The sequence below is a fragment of the Phoenix dactylifera genome, chromosome 17 (assembly GCF_051530095.1).
Source record: "Phoenix dactylifera cultivar Ajwa chromosome 17, Ajwa_hap1_PhDact_Kaust_v1.1, whole genome shotgun sequence".
Taxonomy (NCBI): Eukaryota; Viridiplantae; Streptophyta; class Magnoliopsida; order Arecales; family Arecaceae; genus Phoenix; species Phoenix dactylifera.
The window spans coordinates 12,957,114-12,976,897 of NC_143206.1; the positions used below are offsets into that span (position 1 = coordinate 12,957,114).

Sequence of the window (19,784 nt, forward strand, 5' to 3'; positions counted from 1 at the left end):
AAAAATTATACTCTACAAATGACCTCCAACATTACTCATTTGCCTATCAGCTACTTTGCAGATCTTGGATGAGGCAATCATCAAGAATAGCCAACTCAACACTCATGAATGCGCCCATGCATGCATGTAGCTGGTTTTCAATGATATAGTTATGAATTCTATTAAACTCGAATCGATAATCATGCACAACTATCAACTCGATCTTGCTTTAGTCAAACAGAAATATGAACATTCCCTCTTCCTCTCACCTTTTTATATGTTATCTACTTTTCTTAGTGGGAACAAACTTTTTCCCCCTATTTTACTTCCCTCTTCACATATCCTTTGCTCCAGATCCATTTCTCAGGTCCACTTTAGTAATAAAATCCAAGCCATCACAGCCATCTGCCCCTAATCCCTCCAACTTCATCAGGACCAATTCGATCCAGAAGAATAAGCAATTAAAATTTAAGCATAAAGAAAAGAGATAGACTATTCTCCCAGATCGAAAAGAATAACACAATGACCATATCAAATGACCTAGATAATTATTTATGCCACAAAGAATTTTATCTCCAAACTGTGAGGACCGATCCAACCATGCATGGATTCGATTTTTATTTTCCAAGCCAAAGAAGAAAATAAGGAGAAGGAATGCATACAGCGCGGATCGGTGGATCAGAGAAGGGAAATACGAACTCGGGCTGGGAAGAAGAGAAGGAATGCATACAGTGCGGATCAACCGTTCCGAAATCCGAACTCGGGCTGGGAAGAAGAAAGGCTCGACAAGAATTTTGAGCGGACCTCCAATGGCTCCGGCCTTTTCGAGTGTTTTGCTTTCGACCGGACCGGCCAATTAAACCGGTTGAGTCCCCGACCGCCGAGGTATACGGCTCAAGATAGAGCCATTTAATTCCGCGGACAACCCCTCGAGCCGATCATGGAGTCCAACCGGTTAAGGAAAAACCGTCCGCTTTCCGCGTACTATAAAACAACCCTTTACTTCGCCCCCAGGCTCCGCGATTCCCATCGGCCGCTAGGGTTCTCGGAAGACATCCAGGTGACGCCACGAGAGCTCAAGGCCGGTCTCAAACCAGGTATCTCTCTTTCTCTCTCGGATTATGAGAAAAGAAGAGAACATTGCAACGATTAGATAGGGTTATAGATATCATCCCTGCAATGAGTGTTTTTTCTTTCCATTTGATGGAGCTGGTCGTGGGATCAGTGGGAATTGAAGGTGGGATCTAAGGAAGATAGTTTTCACCAAAAAAAAATTGAATGGAAAATTCTTTGAATTTTGAGCGTTAGAGCATAGCTGTGGATTTGATTGCTAGTACGAGACAAACACCTTATGGGTGGTTTGAAAGAAGAGAGAATGCTTGTTCCCGTATTGATTCTTTCTCGTGGAAGTTCTTGAGACTTAGCTCACTGGATTCAGTGTTATAAGTCGTGTCCTATTGGAACTCGGACAGCGGAGCAAAGCTAGTGCCTTTTCGTATGTTTAGGTCTTCTGTTAAAGAAATTGGGTTTCAACTTTATTGACTGGTATTTAGATTTCGAGTTCTGAAACTAGGGCTTGCCGTGTCTCCTTTGTTTCTATCCTTTTTTGATATGGTTGTTGCTTGGTGATATCCCTTCTGAACTCATGATGGTAAGCACCATGCTTTTATTCATGGAAATCATGATTATTATTTCTATTTGGTTAGAAATTTACTTCATCAAAACTTTAGATGAAATCTTGAAGGGTAAATTATCATACATGATAGTTTGCATTATGGGGATGTGATGCAATTTTGACCAATGACATTATACCTTATAGCACTCTAATATGTAAAGTGGTCGCCATTGTATGTATGTATGTTATGACCAACTAACATTAATTTATGTTTACCATTAATTTGTCGAGTACTGCTGCTATTTTTTCCCCTGTTATAATGGCTTATAATGGTTGTTATTGGAGATGTGCAGAAAACAGGCTGGCCTGAAAATATTGTAAGATTTTCAGTATGTCGGGTTTGTGTTAAGCTATGGCCAGATCCAACCCAAACCACTTGCAGCTGTCATCTATGTTTGGAAGCAAACTAGGCGGTGGCAAGTTTCTTTCCAAGTTCAGATCAGGTTGGAGAAACTAAAGTCCAATTCACCTACTTTCCTGGATACGTATTGGTCCTACTACCTTTAGATCTAGTCATACATCCGATACTCATGTTCTCTGTATCCAAGCTTGCATTGTCCAATCTCACGTGTTCTTCATGTGATCAATGCTTACTGTTAAACATCCTAGTAATTTTTGTCATTGAATCATTGATACGTTACCCTAGCTGGTCCCCTAGAACTCTTTCTTTTAATCCTCCGAGCCATCTTGTCAAGGTATGCTATCTCTTGCAAAAGCCCTAAAATCCTGTTTCATATCAGAATTCTCTATTTGTTTCCTTATTTTTTTTTATTTTAATTTGTGATGTGTACCTATTTAGGTCTCATCTCAACCCCCCTAGTTCTCAACCATTGCATTTCATAGTAACCGAATTGTGGTTTTTTGGAACGATTCTTGTTTTTTTTTTCAATAAAAATATTTTAGTGCATGATTTGAGGGAAATTGAATTGTTTTAGATTTATCAAGCATTGAAGCAGAGAGGGTTTTTGTTGGAAAGGGAGTGTAAGTATGAGGCTGAGAAATAGAATTAGTGCATGTGATTTAGATTAGGTTTTTTGCTTGATTACTGGCTCTGAGAAGTGTTTATGGTGGTCTTCTTCTAGTTCTTGGGATTCATCAATGTAAGGTTCACTGTCTTGTTACCAGACCTCGTATAGGTGCCATCCTGTTACTGTATCAATATATCGGGTATGGGGGTCAGTTCGGCGTACCGACACTCGGTACATCCTCTATACTACATGCTAGTTTGGTACTGGTATGGTATGATTGTTACGCATTAGTGCCGACTGGTACGGCAAACCATGTATTAATGTATTATAGCATCGAGAACCGGTGTGGAAAAGAGGATGTAACCATGAGGCTTAAATATTTTGGAGTTTTGGTTTGATAGAAATTGTCTTTATTGCTCGACTTATGGGCTTAAAGGATCTGATAGTCTTTATGATGAGGATAGCCTTCAAAGAAGTTGACCAACTTTCTTAATTGCTTGTTATGGTTATTTTGGATAGAAATTTTGGGGTGGTATGTAGATGGCTTATTAATAAGAATATATATATTGTACTCTTTATCCTATTATGGGGCATATGATACCTTTTTTACCTTTCAAGTTCGCTGTTGAAGAAGAAAGCTTTGGGTGTCACTTAAGTTTGAAACCTTTGTTTGAGTAGTAATTCAGGAAAGTACCCATTATGAATTCTGTTCAAAGGGGGACAAAACATGAAATAAGTGTAGTATTGGGATGTAGTTTACTTAATATTAATTTATACTTTGGCTTGGTTGTCATGCTGTTAATTTTGCAGTTGTTCAAAGTCTCTTCTTCTCAATTGGTTGATCTAGGGCCTTCGATTATGCATTTAAATTCTTTGATGTCTCATGACAACGATAGTAAGAAACTTGAGCATTTTTCCACATAGTTGGCTCTGAAGTTTGGGATGATGGAAGAAATTTTTATAAAACTTTAGTTTTGGAGGCTGAATTTGTATGGGTAAACATTAATCTATATAATCATTTTGATTTGAGGAGGCTTGCTCTCTGCTAAAAGAATTCTATTGTTTTATAGTCTTTTTTTATTTCCATTTTCCTTTTGTGGTCCTCTGGTAATTTTCTTCTAATTTAATATGGAATGGGATCATGGCATATTGTCTGAGCTTTGTTTCTCCTGTTGGTTTCAAATTATTATTTACTGCTTATGAAAAAATCTATTAATATCAGAAAGTTGTTAAAAATAATATAATTGAGACCATGGGGGATCTACAGGAGGGTAGAGTTAGGGCGAGAAATCTCTTCCTAGTTAGCGGTATGCATTGACCAGTGGTTTTGAATCCCAGTTGGTCCTTGAAATCTCTCCCTTGGGATCGTTTAATTCATCTTTGTAAGATAGATCCTGATGCACGCTAGGAGGTATTGAAATACTTCAATCATGTAAGGTTACAACCATAGACTTTTGGGTCCACAACTAGAGATTTGGATATCTGTTTTATGGATTGCTTTCAGGCTCACTTCTTTGGATGTGCTAGAAACTATAAATAGACTTTTTTGGACCGGGACTTGAACATGTTATGATTGGATTTGGGATATAGATATCTTCTTTGTTTTATTTTGTCATAAATATTTTAATCTAATGTAAATTAAGTTTACTATTGGTGCTCTTATATGAATGCTTATGGGACAATTACTTATGCTCTGCAGGTGCGTCTGGTTGCCAACCATATGATTTAGCACCAGTACTTTTGTGTGTGGAGCTCGTTCATTATGTGAATTTGAAATTCGGTACATATTAATAGAGAAATGGCAGATTCAGTGGTATCAAGTTTCTGGGGTCCAGTAACATCCACTGTTGAGTTGTGTGAGAAAAACTATACCCATTCGTCATATATTGCAGAATTTTACAACACTATATCCAATGCGCCGTGCATACTTTTGGCACTCGTTGGACTTATAAATGCCTTACGACAACGCTTTGAGAAAAGATTTAGTGTTCTTCATATATCCAACATGATTCTTGCCATCGGGAGCATGATATTTCATGCCACATTACAGCATGTGTAAGCTCCTTATCCTGGTAGATCAGTATTTTGCAATATTCTTTTGTTATTTCCATAGATCATTCTGTTCATATTTGCATTTATCTTCTTATGTCTATGTCCTCTAATTTTATTAGCATCCCTTTAAACTCTTAATAGAATTCTTAATAATCCAGGGGAAAAAAGATGTTCCTACACATAAATGTTCTGACACATCTAACAGGCAAAGAAAAGATTATAAATAGAGCTGTTTGCTTTTTGGCTGACATAAACGTAGAAAATTATCTCTAGCTTGCTATGTATCAGCCTGCATACATTGCTTCTGTTATTTATGAATTTCATTCAAGTTCACATGATATCAGACCTTCCACAGCTACAGGGTGGAACAATACGAACTAATATATTATCCCCAAGCTATGTTGGCCCGGCTGGAGGGAGCAAGGAAGGTATTTTGCTGGTGAAGCCTCAACATGATGCAGCTGGGGTGATATAGTTCTGTTGGCATTGATACCTCTATTCTTAGTTTCAGTATTTACTTTGTAAAATTTTTCTGAAGTTCCAGTTGCTGAAAGAAAAGAAGCTACCTATCCTGCTTTATACATGCATGGGTAATAATTTATAGATTTGGTGTTTGCTGTTTATAAGGGCTCTCGAGGTTGAAATAATGGATAATTTTGGCTGAGCTTCTGAACCAGGTTGAGTCCAGGGTTTGAATGTTGTCTCAAATGTGCGTCCGACTCCAGACAAGCATTACCTTAGCCCTTGTTTGACCTGGGCCCAAGCAGGGCCCCATTTTGTGCCATGCATCACGACATGGCAATGACTTTTGCTTCCACATTAACTTCTGTCTTCATTGTTTCATATGCCACGACGGCCCCTGTGTTGCACATAGGTGTTAATAGGGAAAATTGTGAGCATACACCTCCCTTTTCTCCCTTTTGTTGTCTTTTGACTTTCCACCCGTCTCAATATTATATGTTGGTGCAATTACCTACCTATAATTTGCTTTTGACTTGATTATGTCAAACTTCACTACTGATGAGTATTTCCTTCTATGGAAATTTAGATTGTCTATTAGTTGATTTTGATAGCGATTTTTTCCCTTGCTAAAAACCTTAGTAGCCAGGAACTTCTACTTATGATACCACACACATTTCAAGATCTCTCTGAAAACTTGCTTCAACATCAATTTCCCTAGTAATCCCATTCTTTTCTTTTTGAGAACCAGTTTTCATTCACCTGCTCTCAGTTCAGGTAATTAAGTGCAAAACTCTTGGTTATGGACAAGATTCTTTTGCATGATAGGTAATGGTCATTTACTATGGGATGATTGAGCTAAACTGGTAGTTGGTAATGCATCAAATAGATGTATAGGTCAATTGGAACAAGAGATTGTTGAATGAGTCAAGCATTCGTTGGCTAACCTTTGGATGCAATTACTGTATGGAAGGGGACATGGTTGAGCTTTCTGTTTTCAGTTCTGATACCATTCATAAATCGGTGACGGTTGTTGCATGAGTTTGTTGCGGACCAGGATTTTTTTTTCTCTGAGTAAAGTCGGTTATTCATAAAAATGGGAGGTGTTGCTGCCAGGAATAAGGCTTCCTATAGGGCTTTTAGAAGAGTGCCTCAAGTAAAAGAGGATATGTTGTGATTCATGAAGATAATGAATAGCGTAATTTTCGCAATTAAGGTCCTTCTACTGGCCTAGTCCTGTCAATTGAAGTTCTTTTACAGGTCTTAAGATCTTAATTTCTGAACTTAAGGTAGTATTTCCTTTCTTCTTCATGGACCGAGAATATTGCTTACTATTCAGGTGTTTTAGGTTGTTGGCTAGCATAAACTTCTATTTTAATCACTATTTGAGCATCAATGATCTACCCAGATTTCAGGAATAGTTCCAATATGCTTACGAGTGATAAATGGCATTGTAAAGAACTTACATACATACACACACACATATTAGCTCATGTTTGCTCAAACAGTTTCAGGTTATTTTATGAGATCTGCATGCTATTAAGTCAACGAACATGCACGCACATGCACGCGCACATATATTTTAGCTCATGTTTGCTCAAACAGTTTCAGGTTATTTTATGAGATCAACATGCTATTAAGTCAAATGAAGTTACGGGGGAGATCAGATTAGTTATTATTTCCTTTGAGTACGTGGACGGTAAATCATTATTCGAAGATGACTTCGTTTAGGCTTGTAGTAGTGGTGACCAAGGGTAATATTGGTAACCAGCTACTTTTAACTAAGTGTTTGCAAGGGCTGATATGCAATTTTCCTGGTGAAAGTATTCATTTTCATAGGTATGTTGTTTCTACCGAATTTGGTCTGCTCAAATTTATCAAAACTTAGTTGTTTTCTATGTGCTTCCATATTGGTACTTTTTAAGTGGTTAATGATGTCTCTTGAGCCTCGACTGTCTACTATGAAGTCATGGATGGATTACCTCTGAATGTTAGTCTGTCTGCATTTTGGTAGTTTTTTGGTGTAACTAGTATACAAATGGGCGAGTATAGGATTGGAACAAGTGGACAAATGGGGCCATGCATTATTCTATATGTATTCATTTTGAGTATTGTTTTACTAATAGAGAAGAATGAAATGGCGGGAGTGGGGGAGTATATGATTGGATCAAGAGGGAGAATGTGGCAACTGGATTCAATCAGAATCTTATTGATTACAAACAAATGAGGCGATGGATATATGTGTGTGTGTGTATAATATGTTTTTTTTTTTTCATTTTGGATATTGTTTTAATAGAGGAGGATGAAATGATGGGAGTGGGGAAGTATAGGATTGGATCAAGAGGGATAATGTGGTGACTGGATTCGAATATTGGAATCTTATCGATAGCAAACAAATGGGGACATGCATTATTCCAGATTTGCACATCAAAACAATCTGTATTGGCATACTAACTGATGACATTGCCAACAAAATGACAGACCTAAAAACCTCAGCTAGTGCTTAGAGTTTTATATTAGAAAGGGTATGTGTTGGGTGATAAATAGTGTGAAAATGCTAAACATGTATAATCTGATATCTCAGTGGTGTTGGAAATGAAATGTACACCCTCCACTATTGCAGCAGTCTCACTAAATAACTAAGGATATGTCCTTTCCACACAAGGGAGCCTTTCACATAATAAGTTGTCAGTAGGCCTTGAATACCATGGAGGCTTTTTTCACTGTCACTTTAGAAATAAAGCTTCGATTAAATTAGTAAATTTACTAGCTTATTTTTTTTTAAATTCCAATTCATTGACAAGTTTTCTTGTCTTTTAAATTCCAACACATTGAACATTTTTTTTGTTAAATATGAACGCCTGCTAAATATTGAATCTAAAACTAATCATTATACAGAGAATTAAATATATGCCCCTATACAAACGGACACTTGCATCATAAGGACCCGTTCAGATACCTATGTTCCTACTGAATTCACAATGTGGCAGCAAACACTTGTTTTAAGCATTAGCTTGTCCCCTTTCCTCTTCATCTTCCCTCTCCATTGTCCTCTACTTCACCATATGATCCTCAATTATAAGACTTATAACCTCCGATTTTCTTATCCGGGCACCTATGTTGTAAATTTACTATCTGGCATGGTGCTTAAATTTCGACTTTATGTACATATTTAACTCCCACAGATTTTATAACATGGCAAACCGCCAAATCCTTGGGCTGGCCATTATTTTGAGTTTTTGCTGTCGTTTTCGCTTATTTATACCAAGCTTTTGGATAATTTATTGGATTACTAAGTAGCTGATATTCTATCATTAAATTTACCTGATGACCTTTTACTCTACCTTCAGACTACAACAGAGTGACGAGACACCAATGGTATGGGAGATGCTGCTTTACCTTTATGTCCTCTACTCACCGGACTGGCATTATAGGAGTACCATGCCTACTTTCCTGTTCCTCTATGGTGCTGCCTTTGCCGTGGCCCATTCACTGGTGCGTTTTCAAATAGGATTTAAGGTGCACTACATCGTACTGTGTCTTCTCTGTGTTCCTCGGATGTACAAATACTACATTCAGACTAAAGATGTTGCAGCTAAGCGGCTGGCCAAACTCTATGTGGCAACAATATTTTTGGGGACTCTATGCTGGTTGTTTGACCGCGTCTTCTGTAAGAAACTTTCACATTGGTACATGAACCCACAGGGTCATGCCTGGTGGCATGTGCTTATGGGATTCAACTCATACTTCGCAAACACATTCCTCATGTTTTGCCGTGCTCAGCAACTGGGATGGAAACCCCAGGTCGTCCACCTTTTTGGTTTCTTCCCCTATGTGAAGATTCAGAAACCGAAAAAAAGGGAGTGACAGCGGTAGAAAGATTTCTCGAGGTGCTTGATGCTGGTTTCTTTTTTGATTCTGGAAACAAATTGTTCGATTTTTGCATGCGAGCTAGCAGAGACATTTTGTATGTTGGACATCAGTGATCCAAGTTTTGATGTTTTGACTGCTTTCATTAGTTTTCGACGTAAACTGGCGCTTTCTATGTATCATGCTTAATTGTTCAATCTGTGGAGATGGGTTGGATCCATGATCTTTTGTTTTCTTTTTTGATGCACAATATGTAGTCTCCTGATTGTAGATTTAAAATTAAATTCAATTTCTTTTTTTTTCCATCTACTGAATCTTATGGAACAAAAATTTCCTGCTTCCTGAGTTTGAGAAAAATTCAACTTCTGATGCACACAAGCTGGAGTGCAGCCAGTAGATGTTTGTGCTTTCATTTTGGCATCTAGATGTTCTCATGTCTATATTTGATGTTTGATGGATTCTGAGCTCTGATGGAACACATAAAGTTTATGGATGGTCTGCTTAGCCTTATGCAGTTGTAAATATTGGTGAAATAAACATTCAGTCTCATGTTTTGTATTTCTGGTTTGGTTCTATGACTCTTGAGTGTTGTCATTACTCTTTTTTCCTTGATGATAATGTATTTCCACCTACATAACCTTGAAGATGACAAGCCTGGGAAAAGTACTTAATCAAGTGTTTATACATATCTGGTTCTTTATGTAACTGCGTAACTGTCTACCTTCCATGAGTTGCTAGAATAAGCAGTAAATACAGCATTTTGTCTAAGTTTTATATTTTTGAGTCCCACCTGCATGCAAGAACATGCTTGCAAATGTTAGTTCCCTTGATTATTCGGCACTAATACAAATGGACAGGATATGAAAGAACAAATTTTTTTGGTAACTGCATGGTCCTTGTTAGCAGTTATTTTATGAGTAACAATTTCAGATGCTGGCCACAGTTAAAAGGTTACTAGGTTTAACTGTCATATTATCGATAGTCTTATCTTGAGTTTGTAGCATTCCCGAGTGTACATTGTTTCTTAGGATTCATTTGATTGGGGTGATTTATAAGTATTATTTATCTGAAAAAAAAAGATTGCAGAGAAATATAAATTTTACTATATTTTATTGGTGGAAAAATTACTCAGCAAAATGACATCGGAAAAAATACCATATTTAGTTGGAGATATTTTTAGTATATTTAAGTAAATAAATATATTAATTATTGATAAATTCTATGTTAGATTTATTGATAATTTTAATTATTTACTAAGAATTAGTATCTACTAATAAATATATTGAAATATTTATAACATATCAATATAATATATATTAATATAATTAATTTAATATTAAGATAATTAATTTAATATTAATATAATATAAGTGAGGGTATTTATGTGGGAAATGATAATTTCAGATCTAAAGTCTGAAACTAAAACCACCTTTTAGAGGTATTTATTTTACTTTTTCTATCCATCATTTATTTTACCATCTCTTTCATTTATTTTTTATACTAAATATGATAATCTGATATAGAATTTATTTTCGCATGCCATATTACCTAGATATGTTCCCGTACCACAAATACAAGAGACTTAATCCACAAAACCACCGTCCTCGTAATCAAAAGTGTACACAAACCATACTACACCCACCTACCAAACAATATTAACGACTAAACCATATACTAAGCACTAAAATAATACACTAGTTCACAAAAACATAACAGAAGAATCGGTTGATATTTCATGCCAAAACAAACAGAAGGCATGTTAGCAAAACAGTTCAAGAACGGCAAATTATCAAAAATTAGAGACTAAAACACACAAGAGCTTCCCAAGCCCAAGCAGTTTTCAACTGACAACAGAGAACTACTAAATGCAGCAGCAATCCAAAATTTTTGCATGGATGCCTTCCTCAATATCAAATTTTACATAAATACCCTCTCAAAATTAATATTTATACATATATCTTTATAAAATACTTGTTCTTTTATTCTATTTTTTTATTCTTATTTTTGCATATATACCCATGACATCTAACGCTATTAAAAAATTAATAATTTTAAATTAAAATAACTAAAGTATTCTTAATAGATAGATGTGAAAAAAAAATATTTATAAGACGATCGCAAAAAGAAAAAAAATTAATTTAAAATTTTTATTTTATTTTTAAATAAAATAAATATGGTTTTTATTAATGGTGTGAGAATATTGTGCAAAATCTGTGCTTTATAGGGTATGGAAATAAATATAAGTTTTAAAAAGATATTTATGCAAATTTAAACTTTGAGAAGGGTATTCATGCAAAAAAAAAAAAAAAAAAAATCCTTTAAATTATTAATTAGAGGAATTCTTCCATTCCGCTCGAGAACCTAAAGATGGATTTGATCGAACTAAAAGAGAGAAATATAAAAAGGGTCATCTCCATTTCCATTTCCATTGCTAGTAGATACGCATATATAGTTAAACATAAGAGGAATTAAAAGGGTTTCTGTTCTACCTTAAAGAAGATTTGATCGATCAAAAGCGGAAGAGGAAGCGCCGTCGCAGTCGAAGCCGCAGCCGCACTGGGGGCTCTCGTAGAAGTTGTCGACGGAGAAGTCGGCGGAGGCGATGCCGACGGAGAACTCGAGCTGGTCGCCGTGGCGGGTGACCTCGATGATGTTGATCCAGAACAGGAGGACCTTGACGCTGACGCCGCGGAGGTCGGAGAGGCGGCCGGCGGAGATCCGGCCGGAGACGGTGGCCTGGTAGCGCAGCTGGTAGGAGCCCTCCAGGGAGAAGCTGCAGGTGCCGTTGAAGTAGGCGGAGAACTCGCCGGTGTCCGGGTCGAGGTCGTACCCCAGGCAGCCCTTGGGGAGCAGCCCGATGGGAAAGTTATACGACTCGAGCACCTCGTAGGCGCTCGGCTTCGTATCATCGGAGAAGATGATGGGCAGGGGTGAGCTTACCGCGGAGGAAGCGATGCAGAGGAGGAGGACGAGGAGGAGGAGGAGAGACCCCATCATCCCCATGGTTTCTTTCTTCCTTTCTTCCTCTTGCTCTAGATTTCCTCCTATTTCTACACGCTCTCCGCTTGTTTGTTTGTTTCTGTGGTTTTATCCACAGAAAGAACCAGAAGACCACGTGTTAGGAAGCTGCAAGGGTAGGTAGGGGAAAGATTGAAGCTTAGGGAGGTATTTTCTAGACTAGACGACCTAAATTGCGTTACCAAGCCACTACGTTGCACCGGTGGCATGCCACGTGGTATGGGATGATTAGTTGATTCGGAGGGATAGTGGCGTGTGGAATGCCACGTTGGGGTGGAACATATTTGGTAAATGGTTTTCCTTCAATTAATATTTCGGTTACGGGTGCAGCGGTGGATTGGCACGGCGGAATCGTGGAGCATGTGCGTGGTGCCGCTTCTTTCTTTCTCTTCTTAATCTTCTTCTTCCTCTTCCTCTTCTTCTTCTTTTCTTTTTCTTTTTTTCTTTTTTTTCGTCATCTTCATCATACAACAGCTGCTTACACTATTTTAACTTGGATACAACCTACAAAATTTAGAGACGAAGCAATAGAGGGGTACCCTCTAAATGTTGACATCCGTCCCCAAAAGAAGAGTATCAGACATTTCTAGCACAGTGGTGTAATGCTTCAGTAAAACCTTCTTGTACTCTTTTTCTTTTTTGGGTATAGGTTGTTCCATGTCCATGTTGGGATAGTGTTATACCCACTCTTTATGCCCATCTCACCATTTTAAATTATAGCCCTAAAATTATATATTATGATATAATAATTAATACTACACTATTATATTGTATATAATATCTTATTATGTTTGGGTGTTTTTGTCATATAAAGTGTACTAGAAAGGGATGAGAGTAGTTTTTGTCATTCCCAAAAAGCTAGAAAATTTTATTTTAATTTATTATTTATTCTGAAAAAAATTAACGATCAAATGAATTTGGTACAAACATCTACTGTTGCTATATCACCTACTTTGGCTAATCTTGCACTCATTTTCTTATACTCTTACCAAATGCCAACAAAAGAACACCAGAATCCGGCATCACCGTTATTAGTCTGGATCTCCAAGCTAAAAAAAAAAAGAAGCGTAAGCTCGTCCACAAAAATAGTTTGCTTTCTGTCCACGCCAATCGGTCAAAAATATACTTATCATCCGTCCCATCGTACGGATACTGATACTCATACCGTAGGTGTAATTTTGTTCCAGCCCCCATCTCTCTCTAAATTCCAAATTTGAAACAGCCTTGGAACGCTTAGCAAGTCGAATAAAACAAGACCCAGATCTCCTTCCTCTTCCGAAACTACCGAAAAATTGAGAGCGAGCGGCCGCGTTCTCTTCGGTGCCGGCGCCGGCGATATCGGGGAGGGATTAGAGGGGGAGAAAGGGGGCGAGATGGCGGAGGAGAGAAAGAAGGGTGGCGCCAGATCGGCGGCCTCAATGGCGTACCTGAGGACCTCCTCTGATGACCGGAAGCCGGCGGCGCCGCCAGGGGACAATGCGGGGACAGGGCCCGCGGCCGCCGCGGCCAGGAAGATCACCTTCAAGAGCGCCGATATGAAGGAGGAGATGCAGCAGGAGGTTTTCGAGTGCGCCCGCATTGTACGCAGCTCCACCTATTTCTCTCCATCGCATCTCCCCTTTTACGTCTGCTTCCATATTAGACTAAAGTTTAAATTTCTTCTTTTTTACTATTTTCTGGTCTGTTGATTAGGGTTTGCTTTGTTTTATTTGTGGAGCAGGCGTTCGAGAAGTATACGGTGGAGAAGGAGATCGCGGAGTACATCAAGAAGGAGTTCGACAACAAGCACGGCCCCACTTGGCACTGCATTGTTGGTCGCAACTTCGGTAACTCCATTTGATCTCTTCTTTCGTCTGCTGTTTGCGTTCGTATCAGTCTTTTAGCTTAGTTTTTCTCTTTTTTTTTCAAGGAAAGATAGTTATCTAGCTGAAAAGTTCTAAGAATTCAGATCTGTATTTTTTTTTTTTAGCTGGATGAACTCAGGGAAGTCATGAGTGAGTGGATTAACTGGTGCATGATCAAGTAGTTACCTGATTGAGAATTTGATCGAACTGCTTGGCACAAAGGGGGGAAAGTTACAAAGGAAATGATAGTTCCCTTAGGTAAAGTGTTTCATGGAGAAATTTCAATCCGTGCATCGGGATAATCAATAATCAATCGAAAGATGATGGTTATGGTTAATTATTAGAATTTCGAAGTGTTCTTGGAATGTTTTTTCCTCCTCCTTTTCTTTTTGAATCTCTCATTGTTAGATATCTCTTTTGTTGGATGTTGATTAAGACAAACTGCCCGTGCAAAGTCAGTGCTTCTTCCTAGACTGTTGAGTGGCTACTTGAAGGCAGTAGGAAAAGGTGTTCATCCATGTGGCCCAATGTTTATTCTTGTGGACAATTTTCGTGAATTTCTTGATCGAGACCTCAACGGTTTATTACGGGGTTTCTGGGTCTGGATGTGAGTCCATACGAAAAGATCAAAGTAGCTTGTATCTTGCAAGACATGCCAATCAATGCAATCCAGAGGCAAAGCTGAAATCTTGGATAAAATGCAACGAAAAACCTTTTTACACATCCAGATGTAGATAAAAGCAACTTTTATCTATGCTAGGACTTTAAATAGAAGCATCATTGAAGTAATATCAGAATGAAGATGCTAGCACACCAAGTAATTCTTTAATCCTGATTCCAGTCATCCAAAAAAAATTTCAAGATCATATTAAGGTCTGAAGAGTTTCATATCTAACTACATTCAGAAGTCTAATTTGATTCTCAGCATATACTTTTGAATATTGACCACATTATTGTTTTAGGATTTAGAAGTTGTCAAAACTTATTTTATATGCGTGAAATTTTCAGCTTGCTAGTTATCCATGTTGGATATTGCAAAGTATGCTCTATACTTTTGCCACCAAGGTGAACCGACTGTCGTAACTGCAGCTTTAACCAAGAAGTCTCATCCATTTACTTGAAAATAAACTTATGGATTAGGCATCGCCATATTTTACCTACGAAAGAAGTAGATTTTCTGTTAGCACAAGATTTCCTGAATCCTTTCTCAAAACAGCAAACTCCAGTCTTCATCGAACATGTGCCCATTATTACAACCCGTTGACTTTATTTTCAGGTACTTAGTACTGTGTCCCCTGGTTTATGTCATATGCACTTCAACATCTTAATCTTCTCAAGATGTATAATATGTAAGGGAACCCTCTTTAATGTTAAGAGTTCAAATAGTATACCATTATTGTCTTTATTGTTTTTTATAGCATCTTTTCTCAAGTTTTAACAGCATGTAGTGATGAGGTAACCTCTTACCATCCAGCTGCTTCAAATCACAGAGGCTCCATTTTGTTTCTCTGCTTTGTATATTTGATATGTAATAAAAGATTATTTACTCCAAGGTTAAAAGAACTCTATGTTTGATGGAGCAAGGTTTTTCAACCCATGTTTCTGTGAGCTTCTCCCATTTTTCTCTTCTTTTCTCAACAGTTCAACTCTGTAACATTCATAATTAGTTTGCATAATTAAATTCCATGAGACTTGCATTTATGCTTCTATGAAAGTGTAAAGATACAAGGGTGCAATCCTTACTCTTGGTGCAGGCAACTATTGCAACTAGAATTTACTATCCATGCCACATGTTCTTCGCACTATATCCTCATACATTTCTGAAATTATATGTATGTATCCTTAGTTCTTGCCTTTTCTTAATGGTTACTGAACTACTTTTGGCAGTCGTGTACATGATTTCCACATCCTATTAGGACCATGTGGTTATTTTCTCCTTCAGTCTTTTTATCAATCTGTGAGCATGAAAGTAGATTTCATATGTTGACCTCCTTGAGTAAAGCAAATAACATTTCTGGTATTAATTGGTTTTGCTCTAACAGACACTATTTTATAATTTAATACATCTATAGTTAATGCAAGATGTCCTTCGATGTTTTCTTTTGTTTCCAACTTAATTACTTTAATTATTGGGTTGCATAACATATATCTTTTTTAACTTCAATTAAGTCTTTTTTGATGTGTTGCTTAAACTGTTTTATTGTTAAACTATAGTCTTTAGATACATATTCCAGGAAGTGAACATTATCAATTTATACTTATAGCTAGTTATTGATAGGACCTAGGAGTTTGAGATAATTTTTGCTTTCCAGTTTCAAAACTGTTTGTTTATATTATGATGGCAATGTTTCCTCCCCTTTTCGTTCAACTGTGTGTATCTTTGCACTTCCACATGACATGATAATAATTATTGATCCCCGTCTGCATTTGTACTCGTATTCAAGATATATTTGAGAATTATAGTTTTTTCGGATTCATTCTTGTGTAGGTTCATCCATATTAGATGAGAAATATACTTCCACAGACACTATTTTATAATTTAATACATCTATAGTTAATGCAAGATGCCCTTCGATGTTTTCTTTTGTTTCCAAGTTAATTACTTTAATTATTGGGTTACATAACATTTAATTTTTTAAACTTCAATGAAGTCTTTTTTGATCTGTTGCTTAAACTATTTTATTGTTAAACTATAGTCTTTAGATACATATTCCAGGAAGTGAACATTATCAATTTATACTTATAACTAGTGATTCATAGGACCTATGAGTTTGGGATATTTTTTGCTTTCCAGTTTCAAAACTGTTTGTTTATATTATGATGGCAATGTTTCCTCCCCTTTTCCTTCAACGGTGTGTATCTTTGCACTTCCATATGACATGATCATAATTATTGAGCCCCTTCTGCATTTGTACTCATGTTCAAGATATATGAGTTTGAGAAAAAATAGTTTTCTCCGATTCATTCTTGTGTAGGTTCATCCATATTAGATGAGAAAGCCTCGTCTTCTGTCATTTCATTGTCTTGCAACTGACATTAGACACTTTCGTGAATTAATATTGGCATGCATGTAGTCAAATTATCTGGACTAGATGAAGTAACATGGAACCATATAGGGAGGATGGCTCACAGGAGGTCAGAGCAAGCACGTTCACAAGTGATTGTACTTGCGGAAGTGAGATAATTGTTCTTTGGGAGTAGAAGAGGAGCTTGGTTCTGGCCCAGGAACTAAAAGCCCTCTTATACCCTAGAAGAAAACTTACTATTCTAAAGTGATGGTAAAATATGCAATGACTAACTTAAATAATAATATGGTTAATAAAACAAATAATAAATATAGGGATATGGTAGCTATTTGACATGCTACGAGCATTATTGCTCATACATGGAATAAGTGCCTTGGCTTGGGAAGTTTACTCATCAGCCTCCTTGGACCATCGCCAAGTTGCCTTCAAGCTCCTTTAGTGTCAACATTGCAAGTTTTGGTGAAGAAGCAACACTCCATCTGAAAGGTTGCAATTAGGCACTCAACTAAGTAAGATCTCATTCACTGTAAAAAGAGAGACTATATATGGTTTTCATAACTTTTAGGTTCCTTTGCAATGTGTAGGACATGTAGGTGCTCGCAGAATTTTGAGTCAATCGTGAGATTCTTTAAAAGGAAAGGAAAATTTGACTCAAATTTGACTAAATGATTGAGTAATCTATCATGGGCCTGCCATTGTAATGTGAGGTTCAGCTAGTAATAAGGTTCTGGTCGCATTATGAAGTCTATATAAATAAATTGTACCTTTTAGCATCCTTGTGGAGTTCTTGTTGAGGCTAAAGAGGCGACGTGTTTTGTGCAAAACTGCATTAATCCTAGGAAATATGGATGGAAGTGAGGAAAGGGCTGATGATTGGCTTGGCTGTTCTGCTGTCATTAATCTTCTAACCTTTTCAGTTCTCTATTCCTTCTCTCTCCAATTTTACTGTATTTTTTTTTTTGCTGAAACGGATTCTTCATACAATACGTGTACTCCAATTTTACTGTATGATATGCTTCTTTTTAAGCCATTCCCTTTGTTGTGCACCATTCTTCGGTTCCAGTGCAACATAAATCTCATACTTTATGAATTGTCATGATGACTTTCTTCCACTAGTTCACAAATATGAAACCATGACAGGCTGCAATGTTGTTTGCATAAGTTTGTTGTTCTTATGCCAGCAATACATATTTAGAACAGCATCCTTGAATAGCATATTTGCTTCCAGTTTTAAACATGTGAAGGCAAGCTTGTGTTTGGAAGGGAGAAATGGAATTGAAATATCATGCTGACTGCCTGCCATAAACTTGATCAGATAAGGCTTATTGTTAATGTTATATTTATGTGATCAATGTAATTTTTTCTGCGTCTTTCTACCTTATATTTGCTAATACGTCCAGCGACTTTCACATCTCATTGAACCATCCCCACTCTACTTAGTAAAAGTCATTTGAAAATTCTAAACAGCCAGAGCAAGTGAATTCTAATTGTCTTAGCTTCTAGAAGTCCACAAATGCAGTTCATTTGGATAAACTTGATACCCTTGGTTATATGAGAGACCATCTTGGCTTCTTTTGTTTTAGCCATCAATTATTTTTTTGGTCATCTGGGTTTTTTATATATCTGTGGGTATCCTCTACTACATGCAGTACTGCTATTTTAGTGTTGGCATAATGAATGAGGTTTTTTATCTACTTGTTTAAACTGAACTGAGTATATGACTGAACTATGTGTACCTGTAGCAGTGAAGTTCTATATAATGCATTTATCATGCAATTATGTCCCATTTTTACTATTATCTTGGGTTGAAGTTTTATTCTCCCTTCTTTTTTATTTCTTTATTAAAAACTAACCATGAATTGTGATGGATTAACTTGTCCACTGAGTGATAAATATTCTTTTGTTGGCTTCTTGTTTAACAGGTTCATACGTGACGCATGAGACCAACCACTTCATCTATTTCTATGTAGACTCGAAAGCCGTGCTGTTATTCAAATCTGGTTGACAATGTCGAAGATGCTTTTGCCAGTGCCTGTATCCTACTATTTGACAGTCTTTTTCCAACACTTGCCCGTATATCTTATTCCATGTGTACAATGGGCAATGCGCTGGAACATCGAATCTGAGCTCAGTTGGTCGTGTTTTATAAGCTCAGCTCTAGTTGAGTTCCTTCCCAATGTCCAACTCCGTCTTCGGGCGCTACGGCGGATGGTGAGGTCGAGAGAGACGATGGAACAGTAAGAAGAAGAGGGAGGCCGGGACCTCCAATTTAGCCGGCGCTGCAGCGGTTGCCCGAGAGGCCGAGGAAGGCGACGTTCCGGTGGCGGCGAAGTGGATCCATCGACTACATTTGAGGCACCACCTCCCCTCTTCTTATACTCAGTACTCCATCGCCTCCCTTGACCTCGTCATCGACGGAATTGCGCTTCGGGAAGGAGGGAGAGGAGGGAAACGAGACCGAGGTGAGCGGTGGACGACGGGCTCTCTCTCTCTCTCTCTCTCTCTCTCTCTCTCTCTCTCTTCCCTCTCTTCGCTCCCCTTCATTTGAGATGGAAACCCGGACACCAAACCTGCCGTTCTTTTTGATTAAATTCGATATCGGCCCCGGCTAATGGATGCATACCCGTTCGCCTTCCGGATTATCTCTATGCATGATGCGTCTCAAGAGAGGGGAATTAGATCCGACGCTTTTGGATGCGTCGGACAAGCAACTGCTCCGATGACCGTTGGACCTAACTCGAACCCCACAACGGATGGCCATGATTATATGTAAAAAATATGCTAAGTAAAATAAATAGATAAAAGGGAAAAAAAAAGTAATGCTCCTCTCCAACGTAGCACAGTTGGAACGGGGCTTTGTTTTTAATAGAGTGATACAGGTTCGAAACGCGCG

At 37.7% G+C, this 19,784-nt stretch overlaps 3 protein-coding genes across 11 annotated transcripts; 2 read left to right on the top strand and 1 right to left on the bottom strand.

The window, feature by feature from the left end:
* The first annotated feature begins 918 nt into the window (after positions 1-918).
* Positions 919-9,238, top strand: LOC103707228 (alkaline ceramidase-like). Of its 9 annotated transcripts, none has more exons than XM_039132747.3 (4): positions 960-1,076; positions 1,948-2,097; positions 4,322-4,677; positions 8,484-9,238. In XM_039132747.3, exons 3-4 carry the CDS (start codon positions 4,421-4,423, stop codon positions 8,998-9,000), a joined length of 774 nt encoding a protein of 257 aa, XP_038988675.3. In that variant the 5' UTR covers positions 960-1,076; positions 1,948-2,097; positions 4,322-4,420; the 3' UTR covers positions 9,001-9,238. The 9 variants fall into 9 exon arrangements, with proteins under 9 accessions (XP_038988805.2, XP_038988675.3, XP_088570037.2 ...); XM_088713911.2 differs by lacking the exon at positions 1,948-2,097 and adding an exon at positions 5,030-6,972 and having other exon boundaries at positions 968-1,076; XM_089928063.1 differs by lacking the exons at positions 960-1,076; positions 1,948-2,097 and adding exons at positions 5,030-5,264; positions 6,739-6,972 and having other exon boundaries at positions 4,535-4,677.
* A 404-nt stretch (positions 9,239-9,642) lies between these two features.
* LOC103707226 (uncharacterized protein At5g01610-like) lies at positions 9,643-12,138 on the bottom strand. The gene is made up of 2 exons (XM_039132884.3): positions 11,493-12,138; positions 9,643-9,793 (listed from the first exon to the last, which is right to left on the bottom strand). The coding sequence occupies exon 1, from the start codon at positions 12,004-12,006 to the stop codon at positions 11,494-11,496; it is 513 nt and encodes a 170-aa protein (XP_038988812.2). The 5' UTR covers positions 12,007-12,138; the 3' UTR covers positions 9,643-9,793; position 11,493.
* Positions 12,139-13,196: 1,058 nt separating this feature from the next.
* Positions 13,197-19,045, top strand: LOC103707225 (uncharacterized). Its single transcript, XM_008791626.5, has 3 exons — positions 13,197-13,601; positions 13,742-13,847; positions 18,814-19,045. The coding sequence occupies exons 1-3, from the start codon at positions 13,395-13,397 to the stop codon at positions 18,894-18,896; spliced, it is 396 nt and encodes a 131-aa protein (XP_008789848.2). The 5' UTR covers positions 13,197-13,394; the 3' UTR covers positions 18,897-19,045.
* The last annotated feature ends 739 nt before the right edge of the window (positions 19,046-19,784 follow it).

Bases quoted from the DNA above. Each gene is read 5' to 3' on its own strand.
- LOC103707226 (XM_039132884.3), bottom strand. From the start codon at position 12,006: ATGGGGATGATGGGGTCTCTCCTCCTCCTCCTCGTCCTCCTCCTCTGC.
- LOC103707225 (XM_008791626.5), top strand. From the start codon at position 13,395: ATGGCGGAGGAGAGAAAGAAGGGTGGCGCCAGATCGGCGGCCTCAATG. The intron at 13,602-13,741 runs GTACGCAGCTCC...TTTGTGGAGCAG, and splicing joins TTTTCGAGTGCGCCCGCATT to GCGTTCGAGAAGTATACGGT. The intron at 13,848-18,813 runs GTAACTCCATTT...CTTGTTTAACAG, and splicing joins CATTGTTGGTCGCAACTTCG to GTTCATACGTGACGCATGAG.
- LOC103707228 (XM_039132877.3), top strand. From the start codon at position 4,421: ATGGCAGATTCAGTGGTATCAAGTTTCTGGGGTCCAGTAACATCCACT. The intron at 4,678-8,483 runs GTAAGCTCCTTA...CTCTACCTTCAG, and splicing joins CATGCCACATTACAGCATGT to ACTACAACAGAGTGACGAGA.